This window comes from Epinephelus fuscoguttatus, linkage group LG11 (assembly GCF_011397635.1).
Source record: "Epinephelus fuscoguttatus linkage group LG11, E.fuscoguttatus.final_Chr_v1".
Taxonomy (NCBI): Eukaryota; Metazoa; Chordata; class Actinopteri; order Perciformes; family Serranidae; genus Epinephelus; species Epinephelus fuscoguttatus.
Window position 1 is genome coordinate 1,344,743 of NC_064762.1, and position 16,966 is coordinate 1,361,708.

Consider the following 16,966-nt stretch of genomic DNA (forward strand, 5'->3'; position numbering starts at 1 on the left):
GATTCAGATATTTCTATGTCTTTCCAACGAGCAACATAATCTGAGTTGCACCAGTTAATAATTGGACGCAATTGTGCTGCGTGGAAGTATTCTTTTAGATTTGGAAGTGCCATGTCCCCTTTGTTTTTAGGTAATTGGAGAGTAGTGTAACGAATTCTGGGTCTTTTGCCTTCCCGTATAAATCTTGAGAGTAATTTATCCCATTTATGGAACTGGGCTTGTGGTATATTCACAGGTAGGGATTGAAATAGGTATAACAGGCATGGTAAGATATTCATTTTCACCACATTTATCCTGTCATTTAATCCCATTGGGTAGGTTGACCACCTTTCAATATCCTTCCTTATATTGACATCAATAGGTTCATAGTTGTTGTGGTATAATTTGGATAGGTTTTTAGTTATGTTTATACCAAGGTATTTAAGTGATTTTGCTTCCCAATTTATTTTTAGTTCTTTAAGGTTTTGATTTGGTGAGCAATTAAGCATGAGGATTTGAGTCTTAGGTATGTTTAATTTGAAACCAGAATACAAACCAAATTGTTCAAAAGTCTGCATAAGTTGTATAAATGAGCTCACTGGGTCGCTCAGGTAGATCATGACATCATCTGCAAAGAGACTTATTGTGTGTTTTTGATTATCGAATTCTATTCCTGTTATATTAGTGTCTTGTCTGACCAGTTGGGCCAATGGTTCGATATATTGGGCGAATAAGGTGGGACTAAGACAGCAACCCTGTCTAGTTCCTCTCTCTAATATAAATCTTACTGTAAGAGAGCCGTTAACTTTAACTTGAGCTGAGGGTTTGTTATAGATAGACTTGATACACTGAATTAATTTTTCATTGAATCCAAATTTCTCTAATGTTAAATGTTAAATATTCCCAATTAATCCTATGGAACGCTTTTTCTGCATCTAAACTTATCAATGCTGCAGGTAGTTTATTTTTATGTTTTCTATGTATAATGTTAACGTTCTTCTAATATTGTCTTGTGTTTGTCTACCTGTAACAAAGCCAGTTTGGTCTTCATCTATTAAGTCTGATACAAATGATTGAAGTCTGTTTGATATGATAGAGGTATAAAGTTTGTAGTCAACATTTAAAATTGAAATTGGTCTATAATTTTGGCAATATTGATTATCTTTTAATGGTTTAGGGAGCACAGTAATTATCGCTTCATTCCACGAAGGAGGAATAACACCTGTAGTCAGGATCCAGTTAAATGTGATGTGTAATAAAGGAGATAATTCTTTTTCTAGTTTCTTATACCACTCGGATGGAAATCCGTCACTGCCAGGTGATTTATTTGTTTTTAGTTTTCCTATTGCTTTCTGGATTTCTTCTATAGTTATCGTTTTTGTTATGCATTCATTTTGTTTTATACCGATGTATGGTAAATCCAAAGTGTCGAGAAATACTTTGACATCATTTGGATTTGAGGAGGGCGGTTGAGTGTAAAGTTCTTTGTAGTAGTCTCTGAATATGTTTTCAATTTCTTTTGGTTCAGATATAATTTGATTAGTTTTGGGATCGTGTAATTTATGGACCGCTGTTTCTGTCTGTCGTTTCCGTACTCTTCTCGCCAACAACTTAGTTGCTTTGGGGCCCAATTCATAGTAATTTTGTTTTAAATATCTTGCCTATATTTTATATATTATAATATCGTCATGGTGATATTTAACAGTTATCACATATTGTCCTCAGATCTCACAGCTCTGCTTTACAGCTTCTCAAATGCAAAATGCTTTCCTCTGTTTTATATCACAAACAGAAAATCTTTGTGTTTTTGGTGAATAAAAAAGTTGTCTTGACTCATGAATCCAGATCATTTCTCATGGATGCAAAGATCATATAAAATCAGATATGTCCCTCAGCGGCCTCGGACAACCTCGACATCAACAACAAAGCAAAATCTCACATGGCTGATTTATATTGTCTCATGATTTACATCATCAAATCAACTATGATCCTATCTGTGGATGAAAGTTATACTTTCTTTAATTATTTAATGAAATCTGAAAAATGTTTTCTTTGAGTTTGGAAAATTCTCAGAATCTGGTTTGTTGCCAAGGAGGTTTTAAACATCAAGGATTTTCCTTCTGACTGTTGTTGCATAACAGAAACACATTAAAGGTCCAGTGTATCAGATTCAGTGGCGTCTATCAGTGAGGATTACAGATTACAGATTACAGATTACAACCATCTGAAACTTCTCCTGGTTAAAATTCCTTAAGTGTTGATTGTTGAGGAGTTGAATTATACTCAGACCAGCTGATTAACACCAGGAAACACTCTGAAGATGTTTCACTTTAAAACATCTGTATTTTTCTGAAGCTCACATCAAACACATAAATGTCTCTGTTTAGAGCGAGTGTTTAGTGTGTCCGTTCTGGGCCACCGTCCTTCTAAAAAAGAACATTTATGATATCTTACGACTCTCTAACACATGTCAACACATTCAGCAGCATAATTCATTATTAAGTTTAGCTCCATGTAAAGTGAATAAAGGAGATGTTTCTCAGCTGATGCTGCGCTCGTCTGCCTTAACGACAGTTTATACATTTCTGTAACTGCAGGTTTATTAAATCAGACTGAGTGAAACATGACGACACAGTTAGCAGCACACCTCAGGTATATAACATCTTGTATTGATTCAGTAAGAGACGAAGTATTTTAAATTTAAATCAGTTAATCTCATATTAGCGTTATAAAGTACAGGTGGGGCGGCACGGTGGTGTGGTGGTTAGTACTCTCGCCTCAAGCAAGAGGGTTGCCGGTTCGATCCCGGGTGTGGGAGCCCTTCTGTGCGGAGTTTGCATGTTCTCCCCGTGTCAGCGTGGCTTCTCTCCGGGCACTCCGGCTTCCTCCCACAGTCCAAAGACATGCAGGTTAATTGGTGACTCTAAATTGTCCGTAGGTGTGAATGTGAGTGTGAATGGTTGTTTGTCTCTATGTGTCAGCCCTGTGATAGTCTGGTGACCTGTCCAGGGTGAACCCTGCCTCTCGCCCCCCCGCGACCCTCAAGAGGACGAAGCGGTTAGATGAATGAAAGTACAGATGGCAACTTATTCCTCTGTCGGTCAGTGATGGAAACTGTACCGTTAGTTACAGGAATCTCTTTTTGTTCTGACTGTGTGTTGTTGCAGTCACAAATGTATCTCAGTGTGGTTGTTAATAACTTTACAGATGTGGTCAGAACAACAGGTGCCAGAGCTCCACAGACATTTTGGAAAATACTAATTTAACGTTAGTTAAATATCTGTTAAAAAAACACAATGGTATTTGTTAAATTAAGAAACACAGTAGGTGGTTAGCCACCAAGATGAGCCGCTGAGACTAACCATAGACAATCAGTGTGAACTAGCTTACTGCTACTAATCATTTTACACCCTCAGGAATAAGGTGGATACACTAAAGAAAACATACTTATTATATTTCTGCCAATATATCCCCCTGAATCCTCCAGACTGGAGCTTCAAAATTTGGGTTAAATTGCCTGAAACGATGGACTCTGAATAAAGCGAGGTATCTGTGTTTCTTTGGTTTTCAGTGAGTCTTTACTCAGAAGGGAAGAGTTGACATATTTTTAATATTATATTCCATTTCTGCCACAATATCTGCATGAATCCTCCAGACTGCAGCTTTATAAGAAAATGAAATAAAATCAAGTGTCACAGAAATCCTGAGACGTAAATATGGAACAGAGGAAAGTGTTTAAAAAAAATATGTAAAAATACCTGAATAAAAACAAAAGCTGTGCAGGTTTTAGACGTGAGAGTTATGTGCAGTCTACACTCACAGTGTGAAGTCTGAAGACTGTGTGCAGAGAATTCATTCATTCATTCACTGACTGTGATTTATCGATGCTAGGAGCTTTGTGAGAATCAGAGCATCAGATCAGCCGTCCGTCTGTTTACAGCTGGATCATTGATTATTGATCTGATCAGCGTCTGAGGCCGCAGCAGCTCCAGCTGTTGTTGTTTCCACTCCTTCAGCCACCTGATGGAAACCCAGAGAACAGATCATTCATGTGGCTCAGGTTTCTGTTGCTGTTTTTGTTGGTGTGTAAAATCCATAAACGGAGTCTATTTTTAGTGCCAGAGCAGCAGTGAAACATCTGCTCTCACTGAGTCACTCCTCACACCTGCTATTATGTCAGTGTGTCACATTCAGAGCGTGAATATTAAAGTGGCCTCGCAGGCTTCTGGGTTACTCACAGTCTGTGTGAGTGGATGTGCTCTGACTGACACTTCAGTCTCAGCTGTCACTCCTTTGGTACCCTGTGATGTGTTCACTGTCCTCCACCGGCTGGGAGAAACTGTTTTCAACCTGCTAAATAAAACTGCTGTTAACCGTCATGTGTGACAACCATGAGTTACCAAAGCTGTGAGGACACGTGGATACGAGAATCATCGTCACCCTCTGACGGTGATTCAAGAAACCAGACGGATACACTTCGGATTTGACTCAAATCATTTTCCTCACAGCTGTTTTCTGTTTCCTGTATTTGGGGTCAAATTTACTCTGTAGTTTGTTCTGTCAGTGACTGTATTCCTCCTGAAGTTTAATGTGTTCGTCCTCTGACCAGTCTGGTTTTCTTCTCTTCTCTTCTTCTGATGTTTTTCACTATCGAACTTTAAGACAACTCCGTGAGACAGTAACAGGCGTCACAGTGAGTCCAAGCAAACAAACAGTCTCCATGGAAACTGTTACCGCTGTAAAATCCATTTCAACGCAGTAAATGAGTTTTCCCTTAACTAAGGAAACCTTTAAGGGACCCATGCAACTGTGTAAGGCCCTCAGCTGAGGAGAAATTAAGTGTCATAGTTAAGGAGAAGAGTCTGGAAAGGTTAAATATGAACATCTGATACTGTAACATTAAACGCATGACAGAAATATGGAAAAGCAGAATCTGTCCTTTTAAGATCACAGTGAACCTGCAGTAACAGAGCTAATGCTAATGCTAACAACTCATCAGCCAATCATGTCTCTCTTCCAGGTGCCGCCGATGGACCCAATGGCGATGAAGCGCTCGCAGCTCTACGGCATGAGCAACAACCCGTACTCCCAGCAGCAGGGGGCGCCGTACTCCGGCCAGGCCTATGGCGCCCCCTCCCCCCACAGATACCCGATGGGGATGGCCAGCAGGGGGCAGATGGGGATGGGAGCGATGCAGTACCCTCAGCAGCAGGTAGGTGACGCTCCGTCCACCTCAGACCAGGACTCATTTCTCTGTCCTGACAGGTTGTAGTTCAGTCTGTGTCCCATGAGCCTCTCTGAGGCAGATTGTGTCACTTCCTGTCTCCTCTGCGATGATGTCAGCGCTGTTATGTTTACGGTTGTCCATCTGTCCCGTCTTTGTGAACGCCAAATCTCAAGAACGCCTCATGGGAATTTCTTCTAACGTGACACAAACGTCCACTTGGACTGAAGAACAAAGTTTCACAGATAATGCATGGAAACTGTAGAGAAACTGGACTGGTGGGCGGAGTCACACAACTGTGACGCAGTTTGTTGGTGTCTTTGTAGTAAAATGTGTCTGTGGAGTTGTGCTGCAGTGTGTGTGTTACTGTGTGTGTGTGTGTGTGTGTGTGTGTGTGTGTGTACTGTGTGTACTTTGAGCCTCAGTGTTTCCTGTCATCCTGCTGATTCATCTGCAGCATCACTACCTCGTCACTGTGGACGCTCAGAGGACAACAGACCTATTGATGCTGTGTGACCACATGGCTGCTGCTGCCGCGCCAGCCGAGCCGGGCCGGGCCGGGTCAGGCTATTCCTGGTGCAGACTGGGCCCAGGCTATTTTTAGACTCCAGACTGCTGGTTTGGGTTTACTGGCGACTGATGCGTCATGAACAACAACATTAAGCAACACTGAGCTGGAGCTGCAATCAGACCACAGGAAACGTTGAATCTGAATACGGGAGTCTGATTTCAGTCCGTTAAAATAAATCCTGCAGATGTGAGGAAGAACTCAGAGCTGCAGCAGAGCCCACCTCTCTGCTGATCATCTGTACCATCATTATGTTCCACACAATACGTCTGAACATCTGCAGTTAGAGCTGAACAGAAACAACATGACGGGAAACTTGAGTGGAAATAAAAAAACTTGAAATGTAAATGTAAAACAAAAAGAGAAACTCAGATGTACATCAGTGCTGATCATATTTGTGATGAGAAAATATCTGGTAACATCAAGTTGAGCAGCAACAAGCAGTCTCTAAATTGATCAACAGGAAATTAATCTGCAACTATTTTGACAATCACAATTGTTTCTGAATTTCCAAAACAGGTTTGGAAAAAAGGTGGGTTTATTTTACGCCCTTGACCTCGTCTTTCGCCCCACCGCCAACCAGGAAGTGACTTCAGGGAACTCACAGACAAACAGAAATTAATTCACATCTCAGAAAAACAAATAACAAGACAGAACAGTGTAAATTAAATGTGTGTGATTGATCTAGAAAACAGTGTTTTATCAAAGTGCTAATAAATAAATTTTAAAGTAAACAAACTGGTGATTAATGGGAGCATTCACAGCTGCATAGAAACAAGAATATTAGTTTGCACATACGTCATGTGATCAGCTCAGTGGAAAGGTTGTGTTTTTGGAACACGGGTAAAAAACAATATTTTTGTGCATGTAAACTGAGTCACTGAGGTGCTGCTGATCAGCTGGTCACACAACTAATAATGATTAATGACTCAGTGACATCACATGACATCACCACGCGCTGAGTTTCAACCAGGTTTCTCTGGACTTTCTAGTAAAAGTCAAACACGTGTGAAATCTGGAGGGAAGTGTTGCGTGGAGGTTTCTGCTGCTGTGCAGGAAATTTCAGGTGGATTTCTCAGACGTGATCACTCAGCTCGTAGATTACTCAGATCACAGTCTTCCTCCTGTGAAGTCTCCTCGCTCCCCGAGGCCTCACTCAGATTCCTCCACAGAGAGGTCGCCATCGCCGAGCGCCACACACCTTATTACATCATTACAGGTTGACAGACGTGTTTCTTTGTTCAGCCTGAGGGAACTTGTGTCAGTGTTGTCATCTGTGCTCGCTGAGACTCAGAGAGGAAATGTAATGACTTTTATGTGAGCGAGGCCCCAGGTGGCCCCCGTGGCCCCGGGACTCGTCCTTTATTAACTCCCTGGTTCCAGATGAAATTGGATGTCGACCTGTCGGTTTCCTGCTCTGCGCTGCTGAGATTTATTCTGCTTTGACACGACTCTGTGACTGCACATGTTAAAGGAACAGTCTGAAATATCTTCCTCCATCTGGACCCTGTTAGTGGCCCCTCCATTTCTCAGTTGTGTCAGGCAGTTTGTGTTTTAATGATGAGCCTCTACATGTTCCCACAGATCCTTAAAACGCCTTAAAAGGCCTTGAATAAGTTCATCTAAAAATAAGGCCTGTGTTATATCAAGACGTCTTAAATCAGTCTTGAAAATGCTCGGACATGGAACGATAAATTCTGTGTCTCAAGAGCACATTCGTCAGATGTGGCACAATCGTCCAGTCGGACTCAACGATGAACTGATTAGATGTCCGTGGTCATAGGGTAAAGGTCAAGGTCACTGTGACCCAGAGTCCCCACGGTCATGGAAACCTGGAAAAGTCATAGAATTAGTAAAAATCATTAAACTTTATCATTTGACTTTCTGAATCTTGTTGATCTGTGTCAGTGTGTGACATCATTTTGTTTAGCATTACGTACGTTTCATCATCATCACATTCTGTCTCTCTGGACGATGTGGTGCACGAAATACAAACTATTACATATTGCGGCCTCCAGATAAGTTCAACATCAGCGGCCCACAGACGCCATGACGGCAGATCTGATGATCCAGCTGCTTCGGTTGCTTTTAGAGTCGACTGGTTTGCAGGATGTTTGAGTCGCGTGATGACATCATGAGCTGATTGTCTTGACTGTCACGCTCAACAAAAAAAGAAAGCAAACAAAAATCCCCAAATAAACAAACAGGCCTTCTTTACATAAACAAAGTTCAGAGCAGTGGGATATTACATGACTTCATCAGACAGTAAAAACTGAGATGAACCAAACACACGGTGGTTAAAGACTGTAACCCTGTGATGTGGCTCCACACTCACCTCAGCACACCTGCCTTTGATGAAAGGTCCCTCAGATGGCGGGTCATTTGGTGCATCAAAGTGACTCCATGTTTCCATCTCATCACGAACATGTCAGAACATATTGATCTCTTTATAAATGACCTCAGGTGTTGATAGATGAGTTCAGTGTCGACAGTTGCAGCTCTAAGTTTCTCCTCCTTCACTGGTGTGACTGTGTGACTGCAGACATCATGGCTGACACCTGCTTACATCATTACACTGCTGTTACACCTCGGTTGCTGCTCTTGAGCAAGGCAGTTAATCCTGGGCCGCTCGGAGCAGCGCCTTTCACAGATTGCACTGACGTTGCATCGTATTGCGTTTTGCTGTTCCTGAGGAGAGGGTGTGCTCTCAGCTGGATAACGATCTGAGCAGGAACAACTGTGGAAGTGTTAAAGCACCTTTTTAAGGTGGTATGAATGTTAATGTGGAGCTTTAATTTGTTTCTGTGAAGATGAAAGGTCTGAGCTGGTTTACCTGCTGCAAACAAAGATACGTGCAACTTGTTTTTATGACTATGATTCTCCTGTCAGACAGAAATGTGTTGAACAGCAAGCAGACAAACCTGACTTTCTCTTTCCAACTGTTCACACACTGCAGCTTTAACCTTTGATGAACCAGGAAACACTGACTGAGCTGATTCTCCTCAGACTGAACACAAAAGTCTTGTGAGGGAACGTAAAATTTAGTGCAAGGGAACGCAAAAGTGTTGTGAGGGAACGCAAATTTGACTCTTCACAAGTTTGCACTTTGGGAGACTGTTGATGAAGATGGACGACACAACAGCTCCCGAAACATCTGGATTTCCCCCTGGTGGTTGGCTGCAGGTCATAGGTCATTAACCCCGCCCTCTTCATGTCAGTGGATGGGATGTGAACCAAACTAAACTGAACCAAAGATGGTTCCTGTGTTTTCAGGTAGTTTTTATCACTCTGCTGTTTGTGTTTCTGATCAGTTTGGTTTTAATCAGTTATTTAATGTTATAAAACAGATTTTACAACATGATTGACAGCTTTGTGAGCCAATCAGTGGGCTCAGATTCAGTGGCGCTGCTTGTGACTTGGCAGACGGGTGTCTGACAAGTCACAAGCAGTTTCCAGTTTGAGTTTCCAGTTTCCAGGCTTTAATCTCATTTTCCAGCTGCTGAGTGCAGCGACACTGCTCCTTAATCTGCCTCTCTGTGCGTCGGGCCTGGACCTTCATGTGTTCTGCTGTTTGTTCACACTTCACTTTAACTTGCTCACAAACCTTTAACTTCTCCTTTAAGAGCTCCAGAGTTTCCTCAAGTTCCTTCTTGTGTTGTCGAGCAGCTTCATCGATGGGTCTGAATCTGTGGTTGGTGTGTTTGTCTGAATCTCTGCAGATGAGACACACTGGCTGCTGATGGTCTCTGAAGCTCTCTGATCTCTCTCCTGTAAGAGACTCTCACACAGGTTCTTTAGAGGTAGTATTTCCTTTGAGTGTCGTCTCTTACACTCTGGGCACTCTTGTGCTGGTTTCTGTCTCCACCAGCTCTGCAGACAGAAGCTGTGGCTACATGACAGGATGACAGGATCGTTCTTGAATTGGACGTCTCTTTGACTGGATGGTGAAAACATTCAGTCACTGCCAGGTTAGGAAACATTTTAGCATGCTCCTTCCACCACCATCAAACCTCCAAAGGATCCTCCTTGGCTGATCAGAGAGAGGCTTAGAGTCAGGAGGTCAGAGGTCAGAGGTCCCTGTACATAAGAACTCACTCAGAACCTTCCCCTGAAAATCCAGCACCGACGTGTGCACCTCACACAGACTCAGGAGAAGTTTTCTGTGGTTATAACTGTCCTGATGTCCTGATGTCCTCTGTGTGTCCTCAGATGGGTTCTCAGTACAGTCAGCAGCAGCAGCAGCAGCAGCAGCAGCAGAGCGTGGGAGGTTACTGTCAGCCGGGTCAGCCGCCGTACTTCAGCCCTCCACAGCAGCAGCCCGCCGCCCCGAGCCACCCGCCGTACATGCAGCCACGCCCACTGCCTCAACAGGTACGACCACAGATCAACGAAAGCTGAACGCTGCATTTTTTACCATTCAGAGTGGAGCTGTAGAGGACTGTGTGAGTTAAGGGGACGCTGCAGTGTTGAGGCGAGAAACTGTTAAAGTCTGCACTTTAAGTTTTTGACGATATGTTGGTTTGAGTTTTGTGATATTTGTGAACAGGAAAAAAACACTGAATGAGTTTAGTAATTTGAGATTCAGAGTTCAAATGTTGGTCACACAGGAAAGAGTTGTAGAGACGGTCGTGATGTTACCAGCGAGCGGGGCCCATGTACTGACTGACCTCCTCAGTAGACCAGTCGGAGCCGATCACAGGGGCCTCAGCTCTGTCAGAATTATGATCAAGGAAATCTTTAGACGTCCAATTTGTGACAGAAGCTCTGCAGTCATGAAGCTGGGAGGTGACTGATCAGGTTTAACTGAGAGGTGAAGCAGCGTGTGGTGATGAGGACCCTGTGAAACGGTAGAAAGCTCCAGAACACAGACTGAATAAACTCTGAGGCAGGTTTGATGAACGTCATCAGTTCCTCTGAGAGTAAAGAAAATGTTCCTCTGAGGGTTTCTGACGTTTGACCTCTGGTCGGTCTCGACGCAGGAGGTGCCTCAGGAGGCATACGGGGGCCGAGGCCAGTCTGCTGCTATGACTCCTGGGAAACCAAACCACGAGGAGATGAGTCTGAGCCAACAGGAGAGGCCGTCCAGCCTGCCGGTACGTCACTACCCTACATCACTTTACGTTCCACTAACACTGTGTTTAGATGCTCAGAGACTCAGTGATGATGTCACTGATGCCCTTATGAGTGACTGTCTCTCAGATATCTGCTGTGTTCATTAAATTCAACAAGGTGCCATTTGTTATAAATGCTCCTTAAAAAGACAAACACATCTGTCATGTGCTTTTTTCTTTTCAAATAATCAGTAGTGTCTATAGATAAATTCTGTTTATTGTACATAAAGTTCAAGTTTATCTTCAATAAACAGAATTTTTTATAGATGCCGATCAAATTAGATTTAAGTGAATATTTTTTTATTTTCTTTGATATGTTTTGTCAGGTACAGATGCAGTGATGATTTCTGAGTAGTATGTATGTTGATGTGTTGAGGTCTCTGATTGATCATGTGACGAGATGATATGTGCACAGTAGCGTGCACTACGGCCTGCTGTGATGACCTCACACCACTGGACACCAGTGAACTTATATGTGATTATTTTCGATTAATTTATATTTTATTTTACTTATAAAGCTTAATATCACAGTGTTGGTGCAGTGTCCAGGTCAGCTCACACTTAAATCTGATTTTTTTCCAGTAAAAATACTGAAAAGTTTGAGTCTGTAAAAAACTGAACTGCATCATTTTCAGATAAGAAATAATAACAGAGGCCCGAGTACGGAGCTCTGGGGAACACCGGAGTTTTTTTCTGGAGGTTTTTTCTAATCACAGGACGTCTGTTTATGAGATAAAACGTCTCGGAGTGAGTCAGCGAACATGAGGAGAATATTTTCCAGTTAGTTTAACGTCTCCGTCACATTCGACTGCAAGGTTTCACTGATAGAAAAAAAACAAAACATTTGAAACCTGCTTCAACAAAATCACCTTCGTCACTAACTGCTCCTCTCTGACTGCTCCTCTCTTAACTGCTCCTCTCTGACTGCTCCTAACTGCTCCTCTCTAACTGCTCCTCTCTGACTGCTCCTCTCTAACTGCTCCTCCCTGACTGCTCCTCTCTAACTGCTCCTCTCTAACTGCTCCTCTCTGACTGCTCCTCTCTAACTGCTCCTCTCTGACTGCTCCTCTCTAACTGCTCCTCTCTAACTGCTCCTCTCTCTACACTGTCTGCTGTTTCCTTCTCCTCCGTCATCATCCCTCTCCCTCCGTCTCTTTCTTTCCCTGCTCGGAGCCTCCTTTTGAAGTCAGTGGTGCTGATGCAGTTGCCATGGCGACGGGCGGCGAGGCCTCACAGATGATGCTCAGGTTTTATCCCTCCAGTTTAAACAGAGAAAATTAACTGTTTATTTATTTGACTGACTTTGAGCCTTGGTCAGGTTTGTGACTTCCTGTTGAGGCTGTTTGGAAACACACCAGACAGAAACATATTTATTGACTTTCCTAATTATTAAAATCTAAATTTAAACGTTGTTTCATCGAGACTTCTGAATCCAGTTCAAATTAAAATATATAAAACAAATCTTTACGTCTGAATGACCTGAAATAACTGACGACTGGAGCCTCCTAACGACTTGCTTTAATCCTGGATACAGGGGTAAACTAAGAGGAGGTGAAGGCTGAGAGCTGAAGGAGGAGCACCAGAGTGAGGAGGAGGTGAAGGGTGGAGGAGAGGAGAGGAGAGGAGGAGTGTGTTTTACTGTAAATGAAGAGTTTGTGTGAAACACGTTGATTCGTGATGTCATCAGGAGCTGCTGAGAGGAGTATGATTGAACTACTGACTGACAGAGAGGAGGAGGGGAGGTGACGAGGAGGAGAGGAGGGGAGGAGGTGAAGGAGGAGGAGGTGAAAGTGGTAAATCAGGAGGAGAGAAGGAGGGGAGGAGAGCTGGTGAAGGAAGGGAGGAGGAGAGGAGGTGAAGCAGGAGGAGAGGTGGTGAAAGAGGTAAAGCAGGAGGAGAGGAGGTGAAAGTGGTAAATCAGGAGGAGAGAAGGAGGAGAGGAGGTGAAGCAGGAGGAGAGAAGGTGAAGCAGGAGGAGAGGCAGGAGGAGGAGGAAAGGAGGTGAAAGAAGTAAATCAGGAGGAGAGAAGGAGGGGAGGAGAGATAGTGAAGGAAGGGAGGAGGAGGAGGTGAAGCAGTAGGAGAGGAGGAGAGGCAGGAGGAGAGGAGGTGAAGCAGGAGGAGGGGAGGAGGTGAAAGAGGTAAATCAGGAGGAGAGATGGTGAAGGAAGGGAGGAGGTGAAGCAGGAGGTGGTGAAAGAGGTAAAGCAGGAGGAGAGATGGTGAAGGAAGGGAGGAGGAGAGGAGGTGAAGCAGGAGGCGAGGTGGTGAAAGAGGTAAAGCAGGAGGAGAGGGAGGAGAGGAGGTGAAGCAGGAGGAGAAGGTCGATAGAGGCTGCAGACAAACACTCTGCGGCTCACTCTTTATAATTAGAACACACACCAGGAGTGTGTGTGTGTGTGTGTGTGTGTGTGTGTGTGTGTGTGAGAGACATGCAGCGCAGCAGCTGATTGGCCGGGCTGTTGGCAAGGGGCGGAGGGAGGGAGGGAGGATGGGCTGCTGCGCTGTGATTGGCTGGCTCCAGGCCCAGGGGCAGATGGGAGATTTCAGTGCAGTGCTCCTCTTCTTCTTCTCTTCGTTTGTCTCCACTGGTTTTTCCTCTCCTCTCTTCATCACCTGCTCCTCTTCCTCATGGACCCAGAGAACCTCCCCATGTTGTTCTGTTTCCTCCCTGAAGGAGCAGAAACACACACACACACACACACACACACACACACACTTTATAAAACACATCAGTCTACTGAATGCTACTGATGGCGTAATGAGTGGCGTCCCTACGTGAAGATGTTACACCTCTGTTCTAAAGGGCCACGACTCAGTGGGGGGCCTGCAGAACCAGGTGTAGGGCCAAAGGGGGCCGGACTGGGACTGGGACTGGGACTGGGCCTCAGCGACCAGTCAGAAAATAAAACACTGAAGAATGAAAGTAAAATAATTTCAGTTAGTTTGAGTCTAAACAGACGTGTTGATTACTGACTCAGTGAAATAAAGACATGAATAAATTAACAGCAGCGGCCGTGTCTTCGTCTGTGTTCCAGGATTTATCCGGCTCCATCGATGACTTGCCCACTGGCACCGAGGCGGCGGTGAGTTCAGGGGCGTCGGGCTCCGGCAGCGCTCAGGGCGACCAGGGGACTCCAGCACGTTCTCCTTTCTCCCCTCACGTCTCACCTCGACTCCCCCCGCCGGCTCGCACCGGGCCCTCGCCCTCCCCGTCGCCGTCCCCTGCTGGGTCCAGCAGCCAATCACGATCCGGTCCGATGTCCCCCGCCACCAGTGGACCAGGTAGGGTGATGATGTCACTTCCTGTCTCTCAGAGCTCATCAGTGTGTTTTCACGTGTCTTTGTGAAGTCAGTGTTGAGTCTGACATCATGCTGACTGGTTGTCATGGAGACCAGCACATACAGGAAGGTGTTAACACCGTGTCTCTGTGCGCCCCCTCAGGCCCTCAGTTGACCCCTCAGGTCTCTGGTCCTGGATCAGACGGCGGCCCTCAGTCGGCCCCGCCTCAGGACAGAGGTACGCCTCGCTCTTCATTCATCCTCCATCTTCTCTCTTCAAACATCTGACCGCCGTCTGTCTCCGCAGGTTTCCCTCCCTCCATGCAGCGTAGCACCCCGGGGCCTCAGTTTGGCCCTCAGCAGTCAGCACCGCCCATGTCCCCTCACCCAGCGCCGGGGGGCACCATGCACCATGGCTCCTACCAGCAGGGGGCGTCATACGGCCAGTACGGACCTCCAGGTAAAACACCGTGACCCAGGTGGAAGGAAACACCTTGATTCACAGTAACGACCTTTAACACAGACGTTTCCTCCTCGCCCTCTGCAGGTAACTTTCCCCGGCCCCCCCACTACGGCGGGGCCCCCAGTGCCAACTACAGCGGCCCTGGCCCGGGTCCTGGTTTAGCCAACAGTCTGGGGTTGAACGCCAGCAGTCCCATGCACGGTCAGGGCCCGTCCACCCCGGCAGGTCGCGGCCCTGGGCCTGGTGCCGGGGGCCGACCTTACCCCGCCGGAGGGAGTGCCATGGCCCCCACCTCCCCTGGCATGCCACAGCCCGCCGGGCAGGGCATGGGGCCCCCGGGGCCCAACGCCAGCCGCAAACTGCCTGAGGTCGGCCCAAATGCTGGGTCGAGTGCCAACTCCTTGTCATCCTCGACCTCCGCCAGCGTCGCCGCCGCTGTCGCCCAGAGCAGGTGAGTCTGCACAGAGCTGGGGGGGGGTTAAAGGTCAAGTCTGGAAGAATCTGTAAAACCAGAACAGTTATTATTTTATCAAAAGGCGTCGAGCTGTTTCAAGCAGAATGAACCAAAGCCGCAGAGAGTCAGCGGTTTTCACCAAATCTACGTTTCTGTTGCTTCTCCTCCTCTTCCTCCTCCTCCCCCTCTCCCTCCTCCTCCTCCTCCTCCTCCTCCTCCAGGCCTCCCTTTGCTCGTTCCCCAGCCTACCACAACCAGTCCTGGCCCGGCGGTCGACCTGCCCTCTCTCCCACCCTTCATCCCTCTCATCCTCCTCACCCTCCTCACCCTCCTCACCCTCCTCACCACTCCCAGCAGGGGACCACTGCTCAGCCTCAGCCCGCCGTGCAGACCCCCCCTGAGCATTATGGGTAGGTTTGGTGCCGGAGCCTGACAGACGCACAGACATGATGTTCTGACCTCTGCTGTGATGTCACAGTTTAACCACCTGTTGAAACACGTTTGTTTTATTCTCGTTATAAAAAGATGAGGGATGAGTTTCTGTCAGGCTCAGAGATATTATGGGATGTTTTACTAACCAGACCACTTCCTGTCCTCTGACGGGTTCTGCATGGCTTCAGACGGGCTGCTGCTGCTGCTGCTGCTGATGATGATGATGATGTGGTGTCTTCATCAGGAACTAACTTTGTTTTTTCATCAACAATCCTTAAAGAGACACAGACACAGACACACAGACAGACACACAGACAGACAGACAGACACTTTATTAATCCTGAGGGATGTTAGAGGTCTAAACTGAGACAAAGAGATCGTCTTCACTTCTTTGTCACAAACTGCACAAGTCCTGGAGACACTGTGCTCTTCCTCCTCACCCTCCTCTTCCTGTCACCTATTGCACGACAGCTGCTGCTTCACTTCTTATATCACATCCCATAATGACAATAATCATTAAACCCTTCTTCTTCTGTGGTGTCCAGGCAGGGTAGCTACCTGGGCATGGCACCGATGGGAGGGATGGGCCCTGGAGGCCCTGGAGGCCCTGGAGGTCCTGGAGGTCCTGGAGGTCCCTACAGCCAGCAGGCAGGCAGCAACTCTGGTAGAATGACGCCGCAGGGACCGCCCTACAGCGCCCCACCCTCAGGTACGACCACAGAGCCACAGAGCGCCGTCACAAATCAGTGTGACGGAGGTTTGTCAGTGACCTTGTGCTTCGTCCCCCAGGGCCCATGATGATGTCAGCAGACGGGATGGGAGCTCATCCAGACGCAAAGCAGCGGCTAGAGCTCAGCAAAGAGGGCGTCTGTCCAGCCACCGCCGAACCCCCGAAACCCAAGGTACGTCGTGTGGACCAATCACAGCTCGTTCTGTCAGTCAGCTCTAACAGACGCATGTCATGCAGACTAACGTCACCGCTGAACAGAAGCTTCAGAGTTTTACATCACGTACAAAGATGGAGAACAGAGAGTTGAAACCCTCCGAGACATTTTAGGTCCTTAAAAATCTTCAGTTAAGGAGCGGCTGATTGATGAGGTGTGCATGAGGAGTGATCTCCAGGACACCTCGCTCACCTTCAGGACATTAAACCTGAATAAGTTGGCAGCTGACCAGGGGGAGATCGACAGAACGTTATCAGTCAGTGCTGCAACGATCGGACAAAGTTGCACGGTTGTGCAGCATTTCCAAGGATTGGTTAAATTCAGGATAAATGTTGCAATGTTGACATCGAGAGATCAAAATATCTCACAGCTGTTGAAGCAGAGTGATCGTTGTTGTTGACAGCGGCTTGGAGCAGGTCGTGGACGCTGTGTTTGCTTCGGTGTCACTCGTTTAGTTACTGGTGTTGTTCTGCTCAAACTATGAGCCTGTCGTCCTCTGATTGGCTGTT

The 16,966-nt window shown here is 46.1% G+C and overlaps 2 protein-coding genes across 4 annotated transcripts in view; one reads left to right on the forward strand and one right to left on the reverse strand.

Annotated features, from left to right (window-relative positions):
- LOC125896593 (NACHT, LRR and PYD domains-containing protein 12-like) overlaps window positions 1-16,966 on the reverse strand; it is a 451,585-nt gene that overhangs the window by 330,245 nt on the left and 104,374 nt on the right. The gene's annotated exons all lie outside the window — the stretch shown is intronic.
- Window positions 1-16,966, forward strand: part of arid1b (AT rich interactive domain 1B (SWI1-like)) — a 41,910-nt gene that overhangs the window by 10,428 nt on the left and 14,516 nt on the right. For 2 of the 3 annotated variants that reach the window (XM_049589243.1, XM_049589244.1), the window contains exons 2-11: window positions 5,000-5,191; window positions 9,981-10,142; window positions 10,751-10,864; window positions 13,921-14,167; window positions 14,328-14,402; window positions 14,472-14,624; window positions 14,712-15,078; window positions 15,303-15,491; window positions 16,059-16,222; window positions 16,303-16,415. In XM_049589243.1, the coding sequence (XP_049445200.1) occupies window positions 5,000-5,191; window positions 9,981-10,142; window positions 10,751-10,864; window positions 13,921-14,167; window positions 14,328-14,402; window positions 14,472-14,624; window positions 14,712-15,078; window positions 15,303-15,491; window positions 16,059-16,222; window positions 16,303-16,415 (1,776 nt within the window). The remainder of the gene's footprint in view (window positions 1-4,999; window positions 5,192-9,980; window positions 10,143-10,750; window positions 10,865-13,920; window positions 14,168-14,327; window positions 14,403-14,471; window positions 14,625-14,711; window positions 15,079-15,302; window positions 15,492-16,058; window positions 16,223-16,302; window positions 16,416-16,966) is intronic. The other variant, XM_049589246.1, reaches the window with a different exon arrangement.